Source organism: Notolabrus celidotus, chromosome 2 (assembly GCF_009762535.1).
Source record: "Notolabrus celidotus isolate fNotCel1 chromosome 2, fNotCel1.pri, whole genome shotgun sequence".
Lineage (NCBI taxonomy): Eukaryota > Metazoa > Chordata > Actinopteri > Labriformes > Labridae > Notolabrus > Notolabrus celidotus.
The window spans coordinates 21,605,191-21,620,874 of record NC_048273.1 but is presented as its reverse complement, the minus strand read 5'-3'; the positions used below and the strand labels follow the sequence as shown (position 1 = coordinate 21,620,874).

The 15,684-nt window shown below is 39.0% G+C and overlaps 1 protein-coding gene and 1 long non-coding RNA gene across 2 annotated transcripts in view; both read right to left on the bottom strand.

Annotated features, from left to right (window-relative positions):
- psmd1 (proteasome 26S subunit, non-ATPase 1) overlaps positions 1-5,574 on the bottom strand; it is a 30,712-nt gene extending 25,138 nt beyond the window's left edge. Inside the window, 16 exon segments of the mRNA XM_034674374.1 lie at positions 52-130; positions 259-347; positions 471-599; positions 719-783; positions 1,919-1,972; positions 1,975-2,140; positions 2,662-2,805; positions 2,999-3,116; positions 3,118-3,205; positions 3,460-3,516; positions 3,519-3,551; positions 3,554-3,589; positions 3,592-3,626; positions 3,808-3,884; positions 4,237-4,280; positions 5,381-5,574. Of these exon segments, the coding sequence (XP_034530265.1) occupies positions 52-130; positions 259-347; positions 471-599; positions 719-783; positions 1,919-1,972; positions 1,975-2,140; positions 2,662-2,805; positions 2,999-3,116; positions 3,118-3,205; positions 3,460-3,516; positions 3,519-3,551; positions 3,554-3,589; positions 3,592-3,626; positions 3,808-3,884; positions 4,237-4,280; positions 5,381-5,396 (1,230 nt within the window). The 5' untranslated portion in view covers positions 5,397-5,574.
- Positions 5,575-5,994: 420 nt separating this feature from the next.
- On the bottom strand, positions 5,995-8,693 carry LOC117805816. The gene is made up of 3 exons (XR_004629528.1): positions 7,799-8,693; positions 7,037-7,150; positions 5,995-6,768 (listed from the first exon to the last, which is right to left on the bottom strand). It is a non-coding gene; the product is annotated as an uncharacterized LOC117805816 (long non-coding RNA).
- Between the last annotated feature and the right edge of the window lie 6,991 nt (positions 8,694-15,684).

Below are 15,684 nucleotides of genomic sequence, written 5' to 3'. Positions count from 1 at the left end.
ACACATCTTGATTTGCATGATACACTTATTTTGTCACTGTGGTGAATTTACCTTGTGGATGACACCCAGACTTGCTGTGGCTGTGAACTTTGCCCAGTTGGTGGCTCTCGCAAGCCATTCCAAGTTTTCTCTTCAAGGAAAAAAAGAGAACACTTTGGTGTTAATGTCAAATGGAGTATGGAAGTGTTTGAATCACATTTTACAGTATACTTATGAGTGTATCCATGAAATATAATTATACTCTTAAGGCCTAATTACCTGAGGAACTGGTCGCTTGTAGTTCCTGTATGCATGAAGGAGTTTGCTATTACTGTTGCTGTGTGCACAGCCGAATTTCGAACTGCATCCTGAAGTTACAGAGAAAACAAACATGTTAATATTAAAGTTTAGCAGGCCATCACAGAAAATACAAAGACCTCATCCGTCTTTCAAAAATGTTGACGAAGCATCTATGTTGCTAGCATGATTACCTTTGTGTTTTTGAGGATCATTAGATCTGTGTTGTTATTTCTGATGAGGAAGTGCAAGTGTAGCTCAATGGCCATCTCCCCGCTGAGGATTTTGATCATCTTGGCGTTCTGGTCTTTGGGTTCATCTTTCTACAGGAACAAAGAGAGGAAATATGTTGAGCCGAAAACCAAACAAAGTTTCTTTCTTTGTACAAAAATGCACCTAGTATAAAAAAAGTGATACAGTTCAACACAATTAGCTGAGCTACAATTTCTGCAGGCTTTCCTGCTGGGGAGCTGCCAGCCTTCTCTTCCGTCTCCATAGCATCACTGTAGACATAAAATTATTTGTCAATCCTGATTAATGTCATCACAAGAAGGTAAGTTAATGACTCAAACAAGCCAACGTACAGTTTCAGCTAGTAACCCTAAGTTCTCTTTTACGATATACTGTATAACATAACAACTGATGGCAACCTTGTAGCATGTCGTGGTTTAGCACATTTGATTTAGAAATAGAGATAAGTTGTACGAAGGCGTGTCTGGTTAGCTTGAGGGATGTGCAACCAGCACAGGTACGTGAACATTGACCTGTAGGGAGGAAAGAAGGCACTGAAAATTCGGCCACCGAAAATTTCGGTCGTTTTTTGTCCGAAAGACTTTTATCACCGAAACACACGGCCGAAATAGAATGTTGTGATGACGCTGGCAAAAATCGTGGCCAGTACACACTTGTCTGTATAAGGGCCAACATGTCTACATCCTTATTCCTTTAATGGCATCACTAAAGCGTCTTCTAAGCAAAGAGGTTGAGATGGACCACGGAGTGAAAACAATGAAAGTACACTCTTAGAGTCTGTCAGCCAGGTTTCACTGAGATCTATTCGGATCCTCTGCACTTCATCGCGACTGTACTTGATCCGCAGCGCGCACAAAGAAACGATCCAGGCCGCGATAGAGAACCTGCTTGCCTTGATTTACTTTAAAAAAACGCACGTGGAGACCTGTCACTCAGCCGCAGCCCCCAGGTGAACGTCAACACCTTTAGTCAGCTGATTCACATCGGGAACATGCTTTAAACGTAAAACACCTCCCTGATAGGACGAAATATAAGACCACATGATGTTTGTTCACTTGATATAAAATCGAAACAAAGAAATGTGTTTGAGTAAGTTCTTAACAATCAATTAATCAATAGTCTATTAATTGTTGACATCCCTAGTACACAGTCCATAGTCATAAATACAATGGTACTAATACTGGCATAATAATTTATTTCAGTGTTTTGGCTTTTCGGCCTTGGTTTCCTCATTTTCGGTTTCGGTCAAGAATTTTCATTTCGGTGCATCCGTACTTTTTTTCAGCTTTAGACTAGTCAGCTAGTGTGTATTTTAAATTCTGTTTCAACACTAGCCAATGAGTTGAGTCCTTAGCATCCTTGGCTCTTGTGCTCTCCCCTTGCTCACCTGTCTTTTCTGGTGTGGGCACAGTGCCTGTGTTGGTAGAGCCTGGGACTGAAGGGATGGTGTTCCCACTGTCCTTAGGTTCTGGATGACAGAAGACAGGAACTGTTGGCTGGCGCTCTCGTACAGGTCGAAGCAGATCTGATAGGCCATCAGCAGGTTGTCCTCTTTTACTAGCTTCTCCAGAATGTCACTCACAGCCTGTGGGTCATCCAGGAATATCAGGCACTAAGGGGCATGGAGAAAAAAAATATTAGGATGAGATTTGGTTTAAGAAAGTTAGGACTGAAGTGTGATAAGTTCATAGCACTCCTTCAGACTGCTGAATAAGACATCATTGGCCTAAATGGCATGAACAACAGGCTATACAGTTCATTAAAAATCTGTGACCTCCAAAATGAACATTCAGTGACAAAACACTGCTTTAACACAGTTTAAACAAAGATTACATTTTAACCTTCCGATTGGAAATGCAACCATCAGGGGTATATTGAACTTGCAACATTAAAAACCTATAATTGTAGGGCTCTTTGTTTAAGATAAATTGCAAAATATGCAGTTTTTCTGTTTTCATCATTCTTCAATTCATCAAAACTTTAAATTTTAGGTTTAACTAAAATCAAGAGACATCAGCATCTTTGACATTGTTACAATTTCTCGAAAAAATATTAAGATGGTAATGAAATTTCCATTTTGTCAAGTTAGTTATGAAGCAGATGCCATTTACGTAGCAAGGATCTGATTGTTACCTGACACACGTTGATGAAATCAGGTTTCTCCAAGTTCATGTATAGCTTAACCAGCACACGCAGCACTTCATTACGGAACTTCTTGTTCTGCATCAGGGACATGCAGACCTTCAGGCTGTAGGCAAGGAGGCCACTCACGTCATTCTGCATGAGAGGAGAAATTTAAAAAATGATACATATTCCATAATGAGGAAGGAAGTTAAATCAGTCATCAAGAAAAATTGTAGTGAGATATCCATAAGTTGACAGCGTGCAAAGTGTGGTAGAATCACAGAGAAGAAAGCCAGCTGGAGATAATCCAAACTAAACGAAACTGCCAGGCACAAGAACTGCTTACCGATTCTAGGATGGTCTTTTCAAACATATCAAGCCTCCTTGTCTCCAGGGCGATGCCAATCGCTTGCTTGTACTTGTGATCATCTAGGCATCGCAGGAACATCTTGTTGACAATGCCTCAAGACGGGGGTCGATGCTTTCTTCTCCTCCTCCTCTGGCAGCTCGGCATTCTCCACCCGCAGCTTGGTGTAGTGGTCGATGCATTTGGCTAGTGACACACACACAAAAAAGACATAAACAGAGGGGTTCTTTTCTCTTCTAAATTCAGTGACGCATTCAGTTAGCATCAAATTACATTTTTCATTTCTTGCCCCCATCGGAAAGCCTCTGATAGGTTTTGCACATAGCATTTAAAAACGATCTAGGTTTCAACTTGACACAAGTTTTAAAACAGGCTTATCCACATGATACATAAAGAAATAGAAACTACAGAATGGCATAGTGTATTTATTGATGACTCACCAATGATGGTTTCCACATATTCTGATTCATCCGTGACATTGAAGAGCTCTCCAGCACAAGAGCATAGTTCAGAGATTCCTCAAAGGCTCCAAGTGGTAGAAAACCTTTGAGGCCACCAGGGCAGCAAAGCTCTGCTCCTAAAGGTCTCATCCTCATACAGGACCTCGCTGAATACAGACAACACATGAATTCAAAACACTGACGAGTCACATTCATAATGAAACTGCAGAAGAGTAACAGGTAAACTATTCTTAGGTTTTACGTAAGTTTTTTCTTGCGGTTGCATTAAATGAACATGTAAAAGCTTACTTCTTTGCATGATGTAGTATTTTACAACAGTAACAGGACTTACATTTATCAACAGATCCAGAAATTTCAGCCCAGAAGTCATTCACAATGGCATCTAGCTTGTGAAGAGCAAACTCCTGCAAGTGGAACAGACATTTTATGCACCTTTTAGCCACCATTTCTATGTTAACTATCATCATCTGGAAGTGTGTCATACATTAGATGCATGTCCATATGTCAAACAGTTGAAGCAGCACTTGTGTTTATATTAAGACATTAAATTCAAGTTAATAAATGATACCGTATAGCAAATATCATGCCCCCTGCTAGCTTTATCCTGACACCATGAGGACATGACATGTGGAGAAGCCAGTGGTAAACAAAAACATTTCTTTTAAGAATATCGTTTTAAATGACTTGACATATAATTGTCTCTGTATTTGAGTTGGAGATGTACAGGCAGTGGTCCACTCCGTATGAGATTCTTACCTTGAGCTGTGGCTCCTCCTCATCAAGGAGCGAGATAATTCCAGCTTAATGAAGAGGAGAACATAAATTAGTGTTGAAGTTCATACACTGTCTTCATTATTAAGGACCTGAACTGAAAACCAAAGGGGACAGGGTGTTTTCAGTCAGGGCTCCTACACTCTGGAACAGCCTGCCAGAGGAGATCAGACTTGCAGAGTCAGTCCCGTGCTTTATATCATTACTCAAGACATATTTTCACAGTAAAGCTTTATTGTGTGATTTATTTAATTTTAGCTCTGATTTTAAGAGTCTGTTTTATAAGTTTGTATGGTTTTTAAGCTTTTATTTCATTTTATTTTTTAATTGCATCATTTTGCTTTACACTTCTTGTTTTTTATTGCCCACTGTAAAGCACTTAGTTACTTGTATTGAAAAATCCTTTATAAATTAAGTATTATTATTATTATCTGCATCAGACTCTGTATGCCAACAGTTTTTATAACACGCCACTCCAGCACTGTGTTACATCAGTACTGGCCAAAGGTTATGACTGTTCATAAAATCTGGCAAATGAACAAAATAAAATACATTGAAATAAAAAGATTGAGCAACTGGAATATGAACAAAAAGGAGGCTTGACTGAGAAGAAAATGTCTTTCGTTTCGTCCCTGTTTTCTTGTTCGTCTTTTGTGTTTTTAACCACACTTTTTCTAGCTTTTTTAAAAATTCAGATGTAGCTCAACTATGCTGATAGCTAACCATCTTTTGGGAAAATAAATAAAAGTTATAATGTTTTTCCTTTTACATTAGTCTTCTGAGATTGACGGTAATTTCCTTAAGTAAAGACGAAGTTGAGCTCTTGAATGTGACAGCTGAAAAGCAACAATCCGGTAACGCTGAAGTCAATGGGGACTTGGCCGTGACTATTAGCTTCAGAGGTGCATTGGATTCAAATAATTACTTTGAAATAACAGTAGTGGATTAAACGCTGCTTGGTTATACAAAATGCAAATGTAAAGAAGTTTGTTTCTCTCTGAGTTGTATATGTGTGGTTTTTACAGAGATTACCGACTGATAACTGCTAGGTTAGCTGTGTGACTCAGCTAAATCAATGGCAGATAGCTAAAGTTACGGCTAGCAAAATAAATGCACCTTCTTTACTTACCGGCAGAAGTAATCATAGTTGACTGTGTTTACCCTCCTCTGCCCCACGAACGAGGTACGCAGGTGGCAATCCGTGCGTTTTTAAGGGATATTGGATAATAACAGTTTTATAGTAACAGAAAAGCACAACAGTGGTACCAAACGCAGCCGTCGCTAGCCTCTTTTGTGAAACACCGCAGACCCCTGTAAGGACCTCTGTATAGCTGCCACCTTGAAGCCTGATGAAAAAAAAATCACACAGCCAGATCATTATTTATTTTCGTATTCAGAGGGCAGTGAAAATTGTAAAACTAACAGTTTGAAACGTTGTCTTCTAATTATAGGACGCATTAATGTGGGATTGTTGATATGTATTGATGATCGTATTTTAATTATGGTCAGGCTATTCTCAGGTGACCCATCGTGAGTCAGTTTTTGTGGTCTTGTCTCTTCCACACCTTTACAAGAAAATGGGCTCGTGGAAATCAAACTAACAAAGCAATAAGGCTTCAGGCCAATGATGTCAGTAATTCATACAGATTTATACCCACTACTGTACAACCCAATCTCTTTAAATCCCATTAATAGATCAGGAAAAGGTGCCCCCTTTTTTAAAACAAAGTTTTACAATGCCAGTCTTAATTTGTGTTTTATTTAACCTTTATATTACATGTACAGGTTTTAGCCTACATAATACATTTGAAGTGAAAAATAGTCATCCATTTTAATACAAATAATGCTATTCCAACAGTACTTCACTAAGGCACATAAGTATAAACAAAAAAAAGGACATTCGAATGTTCATATAAGCAAAAACTGGGTAATCCCTCTGGAAGGCTCTGGGGGAAAATAGCTGCTGAGTTCCTTATCATCAACAAGACCCCACTTCACGTGACTTGAGTTCAGGGTCTGCTAATCCAGCCCTTACTGGACTATGATTTATGTTAAAGAGCACTTTTGCTGTTAGATTTCACTTTTGTCCATATACTGAGTTCCAATATTTACAAAAATGACAAAAGTATCAACGCCTTTTGTTAAACAAAAGAGGAAAGGAAAGGAAAAAGAAATTAATGTAAGTTTTGTGATACACTTATTTTGACCAACTGATCAAGGGTTATTTGAAGCAGAAAGATGGGAACAGCGTGGACAATTGAACTACAATTCCCTCAAGACACAAGTCATGTTGGCTCAGCAGGGGAAAATAGAGAGCACCATAAAGAACATTGTAACATTTATTAAGGCTCCTCTTTTCACAGTTATCACAGGTTTGTCAGCAGGGATATGTCTGCAGCCACAAGTCATGAGGTCAAACATCAGCTGTCTTCTCCAGTTGATTCTCCTTTCGCAGGAGGTCCAGCAGGCAAGGAGACAGTTTTCAGAGGGATGCATCCTCTAAACTCCCAGCTTCACCTGAAACAGGAAAGACAGAAAGCAATGAATGCAATGTTTGTTGTTATGTGATTTAGATTAGTACAATAACATTTGGCAGGACTTTGGGATTTCTCTGCTTCCTACATCAGAGAGAAACACAAGATGTCTACCGCTGCTTAGTAAACTGCACACTGCATGGTATCTGTTCCAAGGAAAAGCCCTTGGAGAGAAGGTTTTTGGTCTGTCTGTTGGCTGTGTGATAGCATCCCTTCTTCGATAAAACTCAACTAAGGGGGGATGCTGCTACCTCTTCGACTGCTGGTTGAAGAGTTGTCGGGCTGGCCTCTAGCTCCTCCTCTCTGAGGCCAGGGCAAACATTGGAATGGCCAGAAAAGCTGCTTCCCTCTATCCCTGGTATTATCTGAAAGGCAATAATAGGCCTTTAACAATTGGCAGCTTATCTAAAGGCTTGTTTCATGAATGCTCCCTTTGTTTCACAGGCTTTGCAATCATGCCGGGAAGTAGTGTGTGCAAAAAAAAAAAACTACCAAATGAGTTGCATAGATTGACCTACATTGATGTATTCCAACCACAACAGTGTTCGCCAAATATCTCAGCAGGAACCCCCACTTTTGCTTAGATGGTGAGTTTGCTCTGATCTTATTATATATCATACAATTATATAACTTTGATATCTGCCACAGCTTGTATAGAATTGGTTCTCTCAAGTTATGATGAAGTTTTCCCAATTCATCACCACATTTTATTTTAACAGTAAGTTGCTGAGTTTGTATAATTGATGCAAAAGATCTGTCTGTAGTTATTAGTCTTGGCAACTATTTAATGCATCATCATATCGACATGTTGTCCTGATTAAACACACAAGAGTTCAAACTTCATGTTACTAAGACCTGCCCTGCTGATTGTGTGCTTTAGCAAAGACGAATTAGGACAAACATGATTACATCACCCTGCATGAGTTACAGGAACTAAATATCTTAATGTTTGCTCTATATGACTCGTGTGAACTATACTTAATGAAGAACATGGACGATGCATGTTATTACACCTGCTGTTTGAGATGAGTGTATAACTTTGCAGATGTTTTTCTTGATGATGTTTATTGTAGCTTCTGTATTCGGGAGGAAACAGCCAACCCACACAGTCTCAGGTGAATGTTTATGGAACACAGAGCGGATCAGACCGCTCCAGGATTTGTGCACATTGAATCGCCTCTGCGTTCTCCTGTCTGGCGCGTATTAATCCAACCAGAGCTGGTCGGGCGTTTCTGGCACGTTTCGTGCGTGCCTTGACGTCCTTCAAAATCTCCCTTAGGCACAACTCGTTTGACTTTTTGTTGAGAATGTCTGTCTGAAAATGAATAAGATGACAGGAGAGTCTATGGTTCGCTTTTTGCTGTATATTCATCCTCTTCACCGCTGTTCTGAGAGCGTTGTCAGTGCGCGTTGGCTGCTCTTTCTTCATGTCCTCCTCCACCGGGCTTGCTTTCAAATCAGAATCATTAGGCCTTGTTGTGAGAGGCATGTCAATGTTTTCCCAGTCTCTTTCTCGCTGCAAATTTCACCTGCGTTGCCGACGTGGATACTTGACAGAGAGGGACGCGGGATGCCCGTTGCTGCTGGCCAGGCTGCCAGGAAACATGTCCCGGATGAACTCCTGCAATGTTCCACCGCCATCCCCGTCTACCTCTTTACTTTCACACGCGTCACCCACCAAATAAATCCTCTCTTTACCTCCGATTTGTGCGATAATCCTCTGAAACTCCCTCTCCTCCTGGGAGAGAGTGTCCTCAAGGACACCGTGTCTGTCATCCTTGCGCAATTGAAGATGCGCGGATCCGGTTTATTTACAAATGACCGTCAAGCAACTCACGACTTCCCTCCGTGAACCGGCGAAGTGCAGAAAAACTTCCTAACGGTCATCAGGAACACCCGTAGAGGGTGTTCACTTTAAGATCGGCGTCAATTTCAATTGGCTGGTTATATCAGTGGGCGGGGCTAACAGTCAGCGGCAATATATTAAAGCCACGCAAGCATGTATCAAGTTAATCTTTAATTAATGAGTAAATAAAACAATATTGAACACGGTTTTATGACTACAATCCCGTGTGATCCTAGAACAAAAGAGAGGGGTTATGGTTCCTCTTAAATCATCCTATGATGCTTGTTTGGTCGTGGATGATGAAATCAGGGTTTGAGGGTCTCTTACTTTATTCCCACATTCTCTCATGAGTTCAGAGAGTCCACCTTTCCCCATGTTGTTGTAGATTATTGGCTTCACAGTGAGAAAAAAAAACAGAAAAAATGAAAGGACAGTCATAGGTATCAACTTTTACTCAAGATATTTACTTACTTAAATTTTACATACTACTTTAGGCTCTAGCTTCTTAGCAAAATCAAAAAGGCCTAAGACCATGAAACCCTCAACACTTCATTAGAAGTGTTCTTGAAATTCTAATCCTTTAATCCACTTATGCTTGTTCTTGAAGCGAAAGTTGCTGTCAGAGTAAAATTCCACTGAGTTCATTAGCTGAAAGACAATTCTTTACATAAGTACAGACAGAGAGTCCCTGTGGACTTGGACTAATTGTTGACTGATGAATAAATGATAAAGTCTGACCTGAAGCCAATACTATTCAGCCTTTGAACTTTAGACTGGCTGCATATTGATTAGGTGGCTGGTGTGCTCTCCTTGCACTTGCTACATCAGATAAACACAATCCGACAGACTACGACAGGCTGTTCACCATCAGTAATGGTTAGATTTAGAATTCCTCCCAGATACATGCATGTTTGTCTTTGTCTTTATAAGGACAAAGGTTTATTGGTTTATTTACTGACTGCTTTATTCAGGAAGAGGTAGAGATTAAAGTCAAGAAACTTTTTCGGACCAATGAGGGACCTGAAGGAGAGAAGGACTCGTGAATTGCATTACAGTGATCACTTCAAACAAGCCTTGGTTGAGTTTTCAGTTGCATCTTTATGTTTTCTTGCACCATCATAAAATGGAATATTCCGCAGCCAATATTTGACCTGGGCTAGAGATTTTAAAAATGTATTTTGGAGTTAATTTAACTGACTGATATGTTTGTAGCCATCTAAATTTTGAGATTTAGTACTATAAGATATTCACCGGATATTGTCCCTGTTTAAAGGATACAAGAAAAAAAAATCCGGTAACACTTTACAATAAGGGTCCCTTAATTAGCGTTAGTAAATGCATTATTAAGCATTAATTAACAGTTTAATAATAGTTTAATACCGTTATAATGTATTACCTAACATTAACTAACACATTAGTTAATGCATTAATAAGCAGTTAATTAATGTCCACTGCTCAGAGCTAATTGATACATTATTAAGCATTAATAAAAGTTACAAAACTTAAGTAGTTAACCATTAGTGAATGCTTTCTGGACCCTTATTGTAAAGTGTAACACACGCATCACTTAGGTAACACATTATAAATGCTAAACTGCCTCATAAGCATAAGCATAAGCATGTGCATCACTTTTAAGTGTCCTCTGGAAACACTTCTGTTGTGTTGCTGTCTATTTGCAGCGCTTTTTTTAATGTGTAGTGCTGTTGTCTTTGCATCGCGTTTTCTAAATGCTGCGCATGTGTTGTCAAATAGATGAAGATGTTTTCTTAATTTTCTTGTGTTTTGTCTTTTTGCATGTGTTTCTTAAGTTGCAGTGCTGTGAGCTCTCAGGGCCACCGTACTTCTCTGTGCCAGTTGAGATGTTATCTGTGATTATCTGTTTATTCTAAATAAAATGTGTTAAATTCTTTATATGTGTTGCTTCAAACTACATTTCAACTCATTTGCTTCAGCGTATGTGTTACCTAAGGGATACATGTGTTACACTTTACAGTAAGGGTCCAAAAAGCATTCACTAATGCTTAATTATGGTTAAGTAATGTTTATGAGGCAGTTTAGCATTTATAATGTGTTACTTAAGTGATGCATGTGTTACACTTTACAATAGGGTCCAGAAAGCATTCACTAATGGTTAACTAATTACATTTTGTAACTTTTATTAATGCTTAGTAATGTATTAATTAACTCTGAGCAGTGGACATTAATTAACTGCTTATTAATTCATTAGCTAATGTGTTAGTTAATGTTAGGTAATACATTATAACGTTATTAAACTATTATTAAACTGTTAATTAATGCTTAATAATGCATTAACTAACGCTAATTAAGGGACCCTTATTGTAAAGTGTTACCAAAAAATCCTTACATTAGGTGGAGTTGCATTTTTTTACTATGTAAATTAATCTACTTTTAATCTTAGCCGAGTAGGCTATATCCCTGAGTTTTCACCCTGACTACAGGGGTCAAGTCAGACACATTTCATAGACCCAGTATAGCAACACATTTCCCTTCCACGACGGCTGAGATCAATCCATGGATAGAAAAGGGTGAAAAACCCTGAACTATCCCACCTTGACCTCAACACATTATCCCTTTCTGAAAATAAACAAAATAAGAGTTTCTGCCTTACAGTCACTGGCTAGTGACTTAGGGCCCTGTTGTGCTGGAGTACAGTTGTCAGAGCATAGGCAGGAGCCATTTTTGTTGCTGTTTTGATAGCAAGAAGTGTTTTAAATTTGATTAGAGCTGCAACGGCCAGCCAGTGAGGAGATATGAACAGTGGTGTGACGTGCTGTTTTGGGTTGGATGAAGACTAGATTTGTTGCTGCGGTCTGCATCATCTACAGATGTTTGAATGTGCATGCAGGGAGGCCTGCAACTTTGGAGTTGCAGTAGTCAATGCTTGATATTACAGGAGCCCTGTACCAGGAGCTGTGTTGTATGCTCTGTCAAGTAGGGTCTGATCCTCCTGATGTTATAGTGAGGCCACATGAACCTTAAAGGTCAGCTGGTCCTCAATCATGACACCCAAGTTTCAGGCATGGGAATGGAAAAAATACAGGATTAATTAATAAAACCACTTCTAACATGAACCCGAGATTCTCACAAATTGAAGCTGCCATTATTCAAATTGTAATTTAATCCCTGTAGTTTTATGTCATTCATGTCAAAATCCCATAACAGAGTGTTTTACTTCAGCTGCACTGTCCCTGCTTTTTGTTAACCCCATGCAGGAAGGCATTATGAGTTATATAAAAAACTACAATCGGGTAACAATTGATTCACAATTTCTTGTGATAAGTTAAATTAATTGCTTAAACAAACATTCCATAACTATGGACTTAAAGGTGACATATTACGCTTTTTTCATCAATATATATTGGTCTAAGAGGTCCCCAAAACATGTCTTTAAAATTTATGCTCAAAAAAACACTTTGAAATCAGATTTTGGCAAGCCTGAAAAACCCTCTTTTTCAGCCCTGCTCACCTCAGGAAGTGGATGTGGCCTCGGCTCTCTAGCACATTGTTCTAATGTTTACATGTTGGCTGAATATACATGGCTGCTCACAGACCCACGTTACTTCAACCGTCTGAATTTGATCCAGAATCTGATCCTGACGGAGAGGCGCCTGCAGCAGGACCTTTCTGAACGATTGGTCACAGATTTAGTGTTCTTGTTGTTTTATTTGTCAGTATGTCGACGTGTGTCTTGGTACACAGCTACGAACATGTAGCTATGTGGCTATGCTAACTAGCGCTAGCACTTATCCATGATAAATAAAATCATCCACTAGATCTTCAAATCTCCAGACGTGGGGAGTAAAACCGACCTCTGCCAGAAAGGCAGCAGGACCTTTCTGAACGATTGGTCACAGATTCTGTGTTTCTTGTTGTTTTATTTGTCAGTATGTCGACGTGTGTCTTGGTACACAGCTACAAACATGTAGCTATGTGGCTATGCTAACTAGCGCTAGCACTTATCCATGATAAATAAAAATCATCCACTAGATCTTCAAATCTGCAGACGTGGGGAGTAAAACCGACATTTGTGTTTATTAAGACAGCCTACAACTAGCATGCCTCCCTCCTAAGCTCCTTGTTAGCACACGTGTGCAGGTAATGAAAAACGGAGGAGGGGTTGAGTTGTATTTTATACAGTCCATGGGCTGAACAAGCTCCGAGCTCTGACTCCGTGACAGACCGGATATTGTTGTGACGTAACAAAACACGGAAGTCTGAAACGGCTCATTTCAGCACACATTTACAGAAAGGTGGAGAAATCAGAACAGGGGCAGAATGGATTTTTTTCATTTTTGGGAGGTTTGTAGACATGCCAGGGACACATATTTCAGGTAGAGAACCTTTAAAAAGTCGATTTTGCATGATATGTCACCTTTAACAACAAAACCTTCCATAGCAGTCTACACATGTAATCTAACCCAAGGTTTTAACACAAAAAGGCAATTCATTTTCTGTTCTCGTGTTTGAAAGAAAAAAATCAACCGAAGGTAACATTTTTCACTCTGATCCACTTTGGACATGTATTCTTTGTTTAGACCATCCCTCGGTCAAGATGTCAAGTCTCACCCGTTAGTCTGCCTCTCTCTCTCCCTCTAAATGATCTGTAATTGTGGCAGCAAAGACAAAACTTCATGTTTTTTATCTTTCTGTTATTCATACTTAGTCTAAAGCACTTCCTGTTGAGAAACACTGCTCTTTAAGCTTTTCTATCACATGTTCACATTGAAGAATGTATGAGGCTATAGTGTCAGAGAGAGTAGGGGTTCTGTTCCTGATCAACTATATTGCTTCCTAGCAACTTTTCCCTCAATCCACATCTTAGATTATCTTATGACTTTTCTTTGTAACACTCTGACACTAGGGCAAAGTGAAACAAACAAGGGCACTCGGTGTACTTATCTTCACATTACAGATAACCTTTAATAAATGTTATCATGCTGTCAGAGTTGAGTCAGGTAAGGAGCCCAACCTGTGATTTCCCTATCAGACACAGATCTCTAAGAGATGAAAGATAAGATGCAGGGTCATTAGAAGTAAAGTAGTCTTTAGTATCAGGGGAGGAAGAGCTTCCTCATTTTGGTGTTGTGGAATCTGCAGAGGCTCTGGCAGGTCTGGATACAACACCTAAAAAACAAGATGTATTTATGATCATTTGGTGTCCGTACCTTTGAGGTCTATCACGCTACTTCTGATGGAATAAACTAATATTAACTCAGCCTAGTTTCCTCTTAATGTAAACAGACACGGACAACCTGTTGTGAAGGAATGCTCCAGGAGTGGTTCGTTCTCATGAGGTGGTTTCTCTCGCTGTAGTTCAGGCAGCCCCAGAGAACCTGAGACATTTAATAGATACACCACAGTTATAATTAAGTATCTCTGATCTAACCTGTTAAATCATGCGCCGCACTTCAGGACCAATAATAAGCACACCTCATTATCTGACTGTGACAGCTACATTTGGTGCCTTACTATCTACAGTCCTGATATCCTGAGTCCTTCAAGCTGCCTCCTTTCTCATTAGCTCAGGATGGGGGACCTGTTGCAACTCTGATAGTGGATCTGCACCATGGAGCCTCACCTTGAGCAGGAGGAGGCAGTCTTTCATCAAATACATGACACCTGATGTCTCTTAAATGTCTAGCTAACATACAACAGCTCGTGCATGAAGATGTCTTTTAAGCTTTTAATGTATGCTCATGTCCTAAACAGAGTAAACAATAATCATGTGCAGTGAGGTTGTTCCGGCTTGTCACACTGAGGTCACTACATGGAGACCAGAGAGTGATGTCATTTGCTGCTGCTAGTCAAATATAGCATTAAAATAAGTATACATATTCCACTACTCTCTGGTCCCAAATGACAGGATATTTGATGTGCAAAACTACATATAATCGTATTATTGATTGTAAAGCTGTTATAATGTATTTTAAACATGCTAAAAAAAAATAGAATTTATTGTAAATTTAATAATACTGTATTGTAAATTTCATATTCACAAATGTAAACCTGAAAAAATGCTGCTCCTATTTCCCTGTTTATTTACAAGAACTAAAACTATACTTTGAAACCCTTGAATTATTTGATAGCAAAAAAAAGTAATACAGTAAAACTTTTAAATTAGTTTCTTGGAGAGGATTTTCATCTTAGCATCTGAAAAATTGAATATATTTATATTTATATATTAACATGAGTTATATGTCCCATTCATGTTTTTTTCTCCTTGTCTCACTTATCTATTAGGGTTCTTGGATGTGTTTTGAGCACATTTCTGTAGTGTTTGACTTTGTATTATTTATAAATGTTCAATAAAAAAACCCTCAAAAAAAGCATTAAAATAAGTAAATGATCAGCACTTCGCAAGATTATTCGCAGATTACTTTGAAACAGGCATGATAGTTTTCTCACAGTTTGAGTTAAAATTTCAGAGTCAGAAGAGTTCTACTCACATTCTCCCAGAATGCTTGTTGGGAATACCTGTGAGGGTGTTTTTGCTGCAGCTTTTCTGTAATTATTGCTTGTACTTAAAAGCAAGTTGTCCCATGAGCAGCTTGCTATAAAAGGAACAAATTACAATGCTGTAGAGCTGTCTCACAATGTATTCCCAGTGCTATATTTTTCAATTATTCAATGATGTCACCGTAAGGAAACTTGTTGTGTATTACTGAATACTTTTACTCTTAATGAACTGTGTATGTTTCCTGCATGATATCATTGTAATGCACTTCTTATGAAAGCCTGCAAAATCGATTCCTACAGGAATAAGGGAACCATGTGAGTCATCCCAAAGCCAGTCAAACCCTATGTGAAACCAATTCCAATTTCCACTTTTTTGACAAATAAGTTTTACTAAAATTTGGATGTCACAAAATTTTCTGCAGCTCATTTCGCACAAAACTGAGATAGTCATAATTAGCTTCCTGCACATAACAGAACAAATCCTGCCCTCTGCTGGCCCTGTGTTGGAACAAATTAAGTCTGTTGCAACAAATCTGGAAGTTTGGTTTGATAGCAACTTAAACTTTGAGTATCACA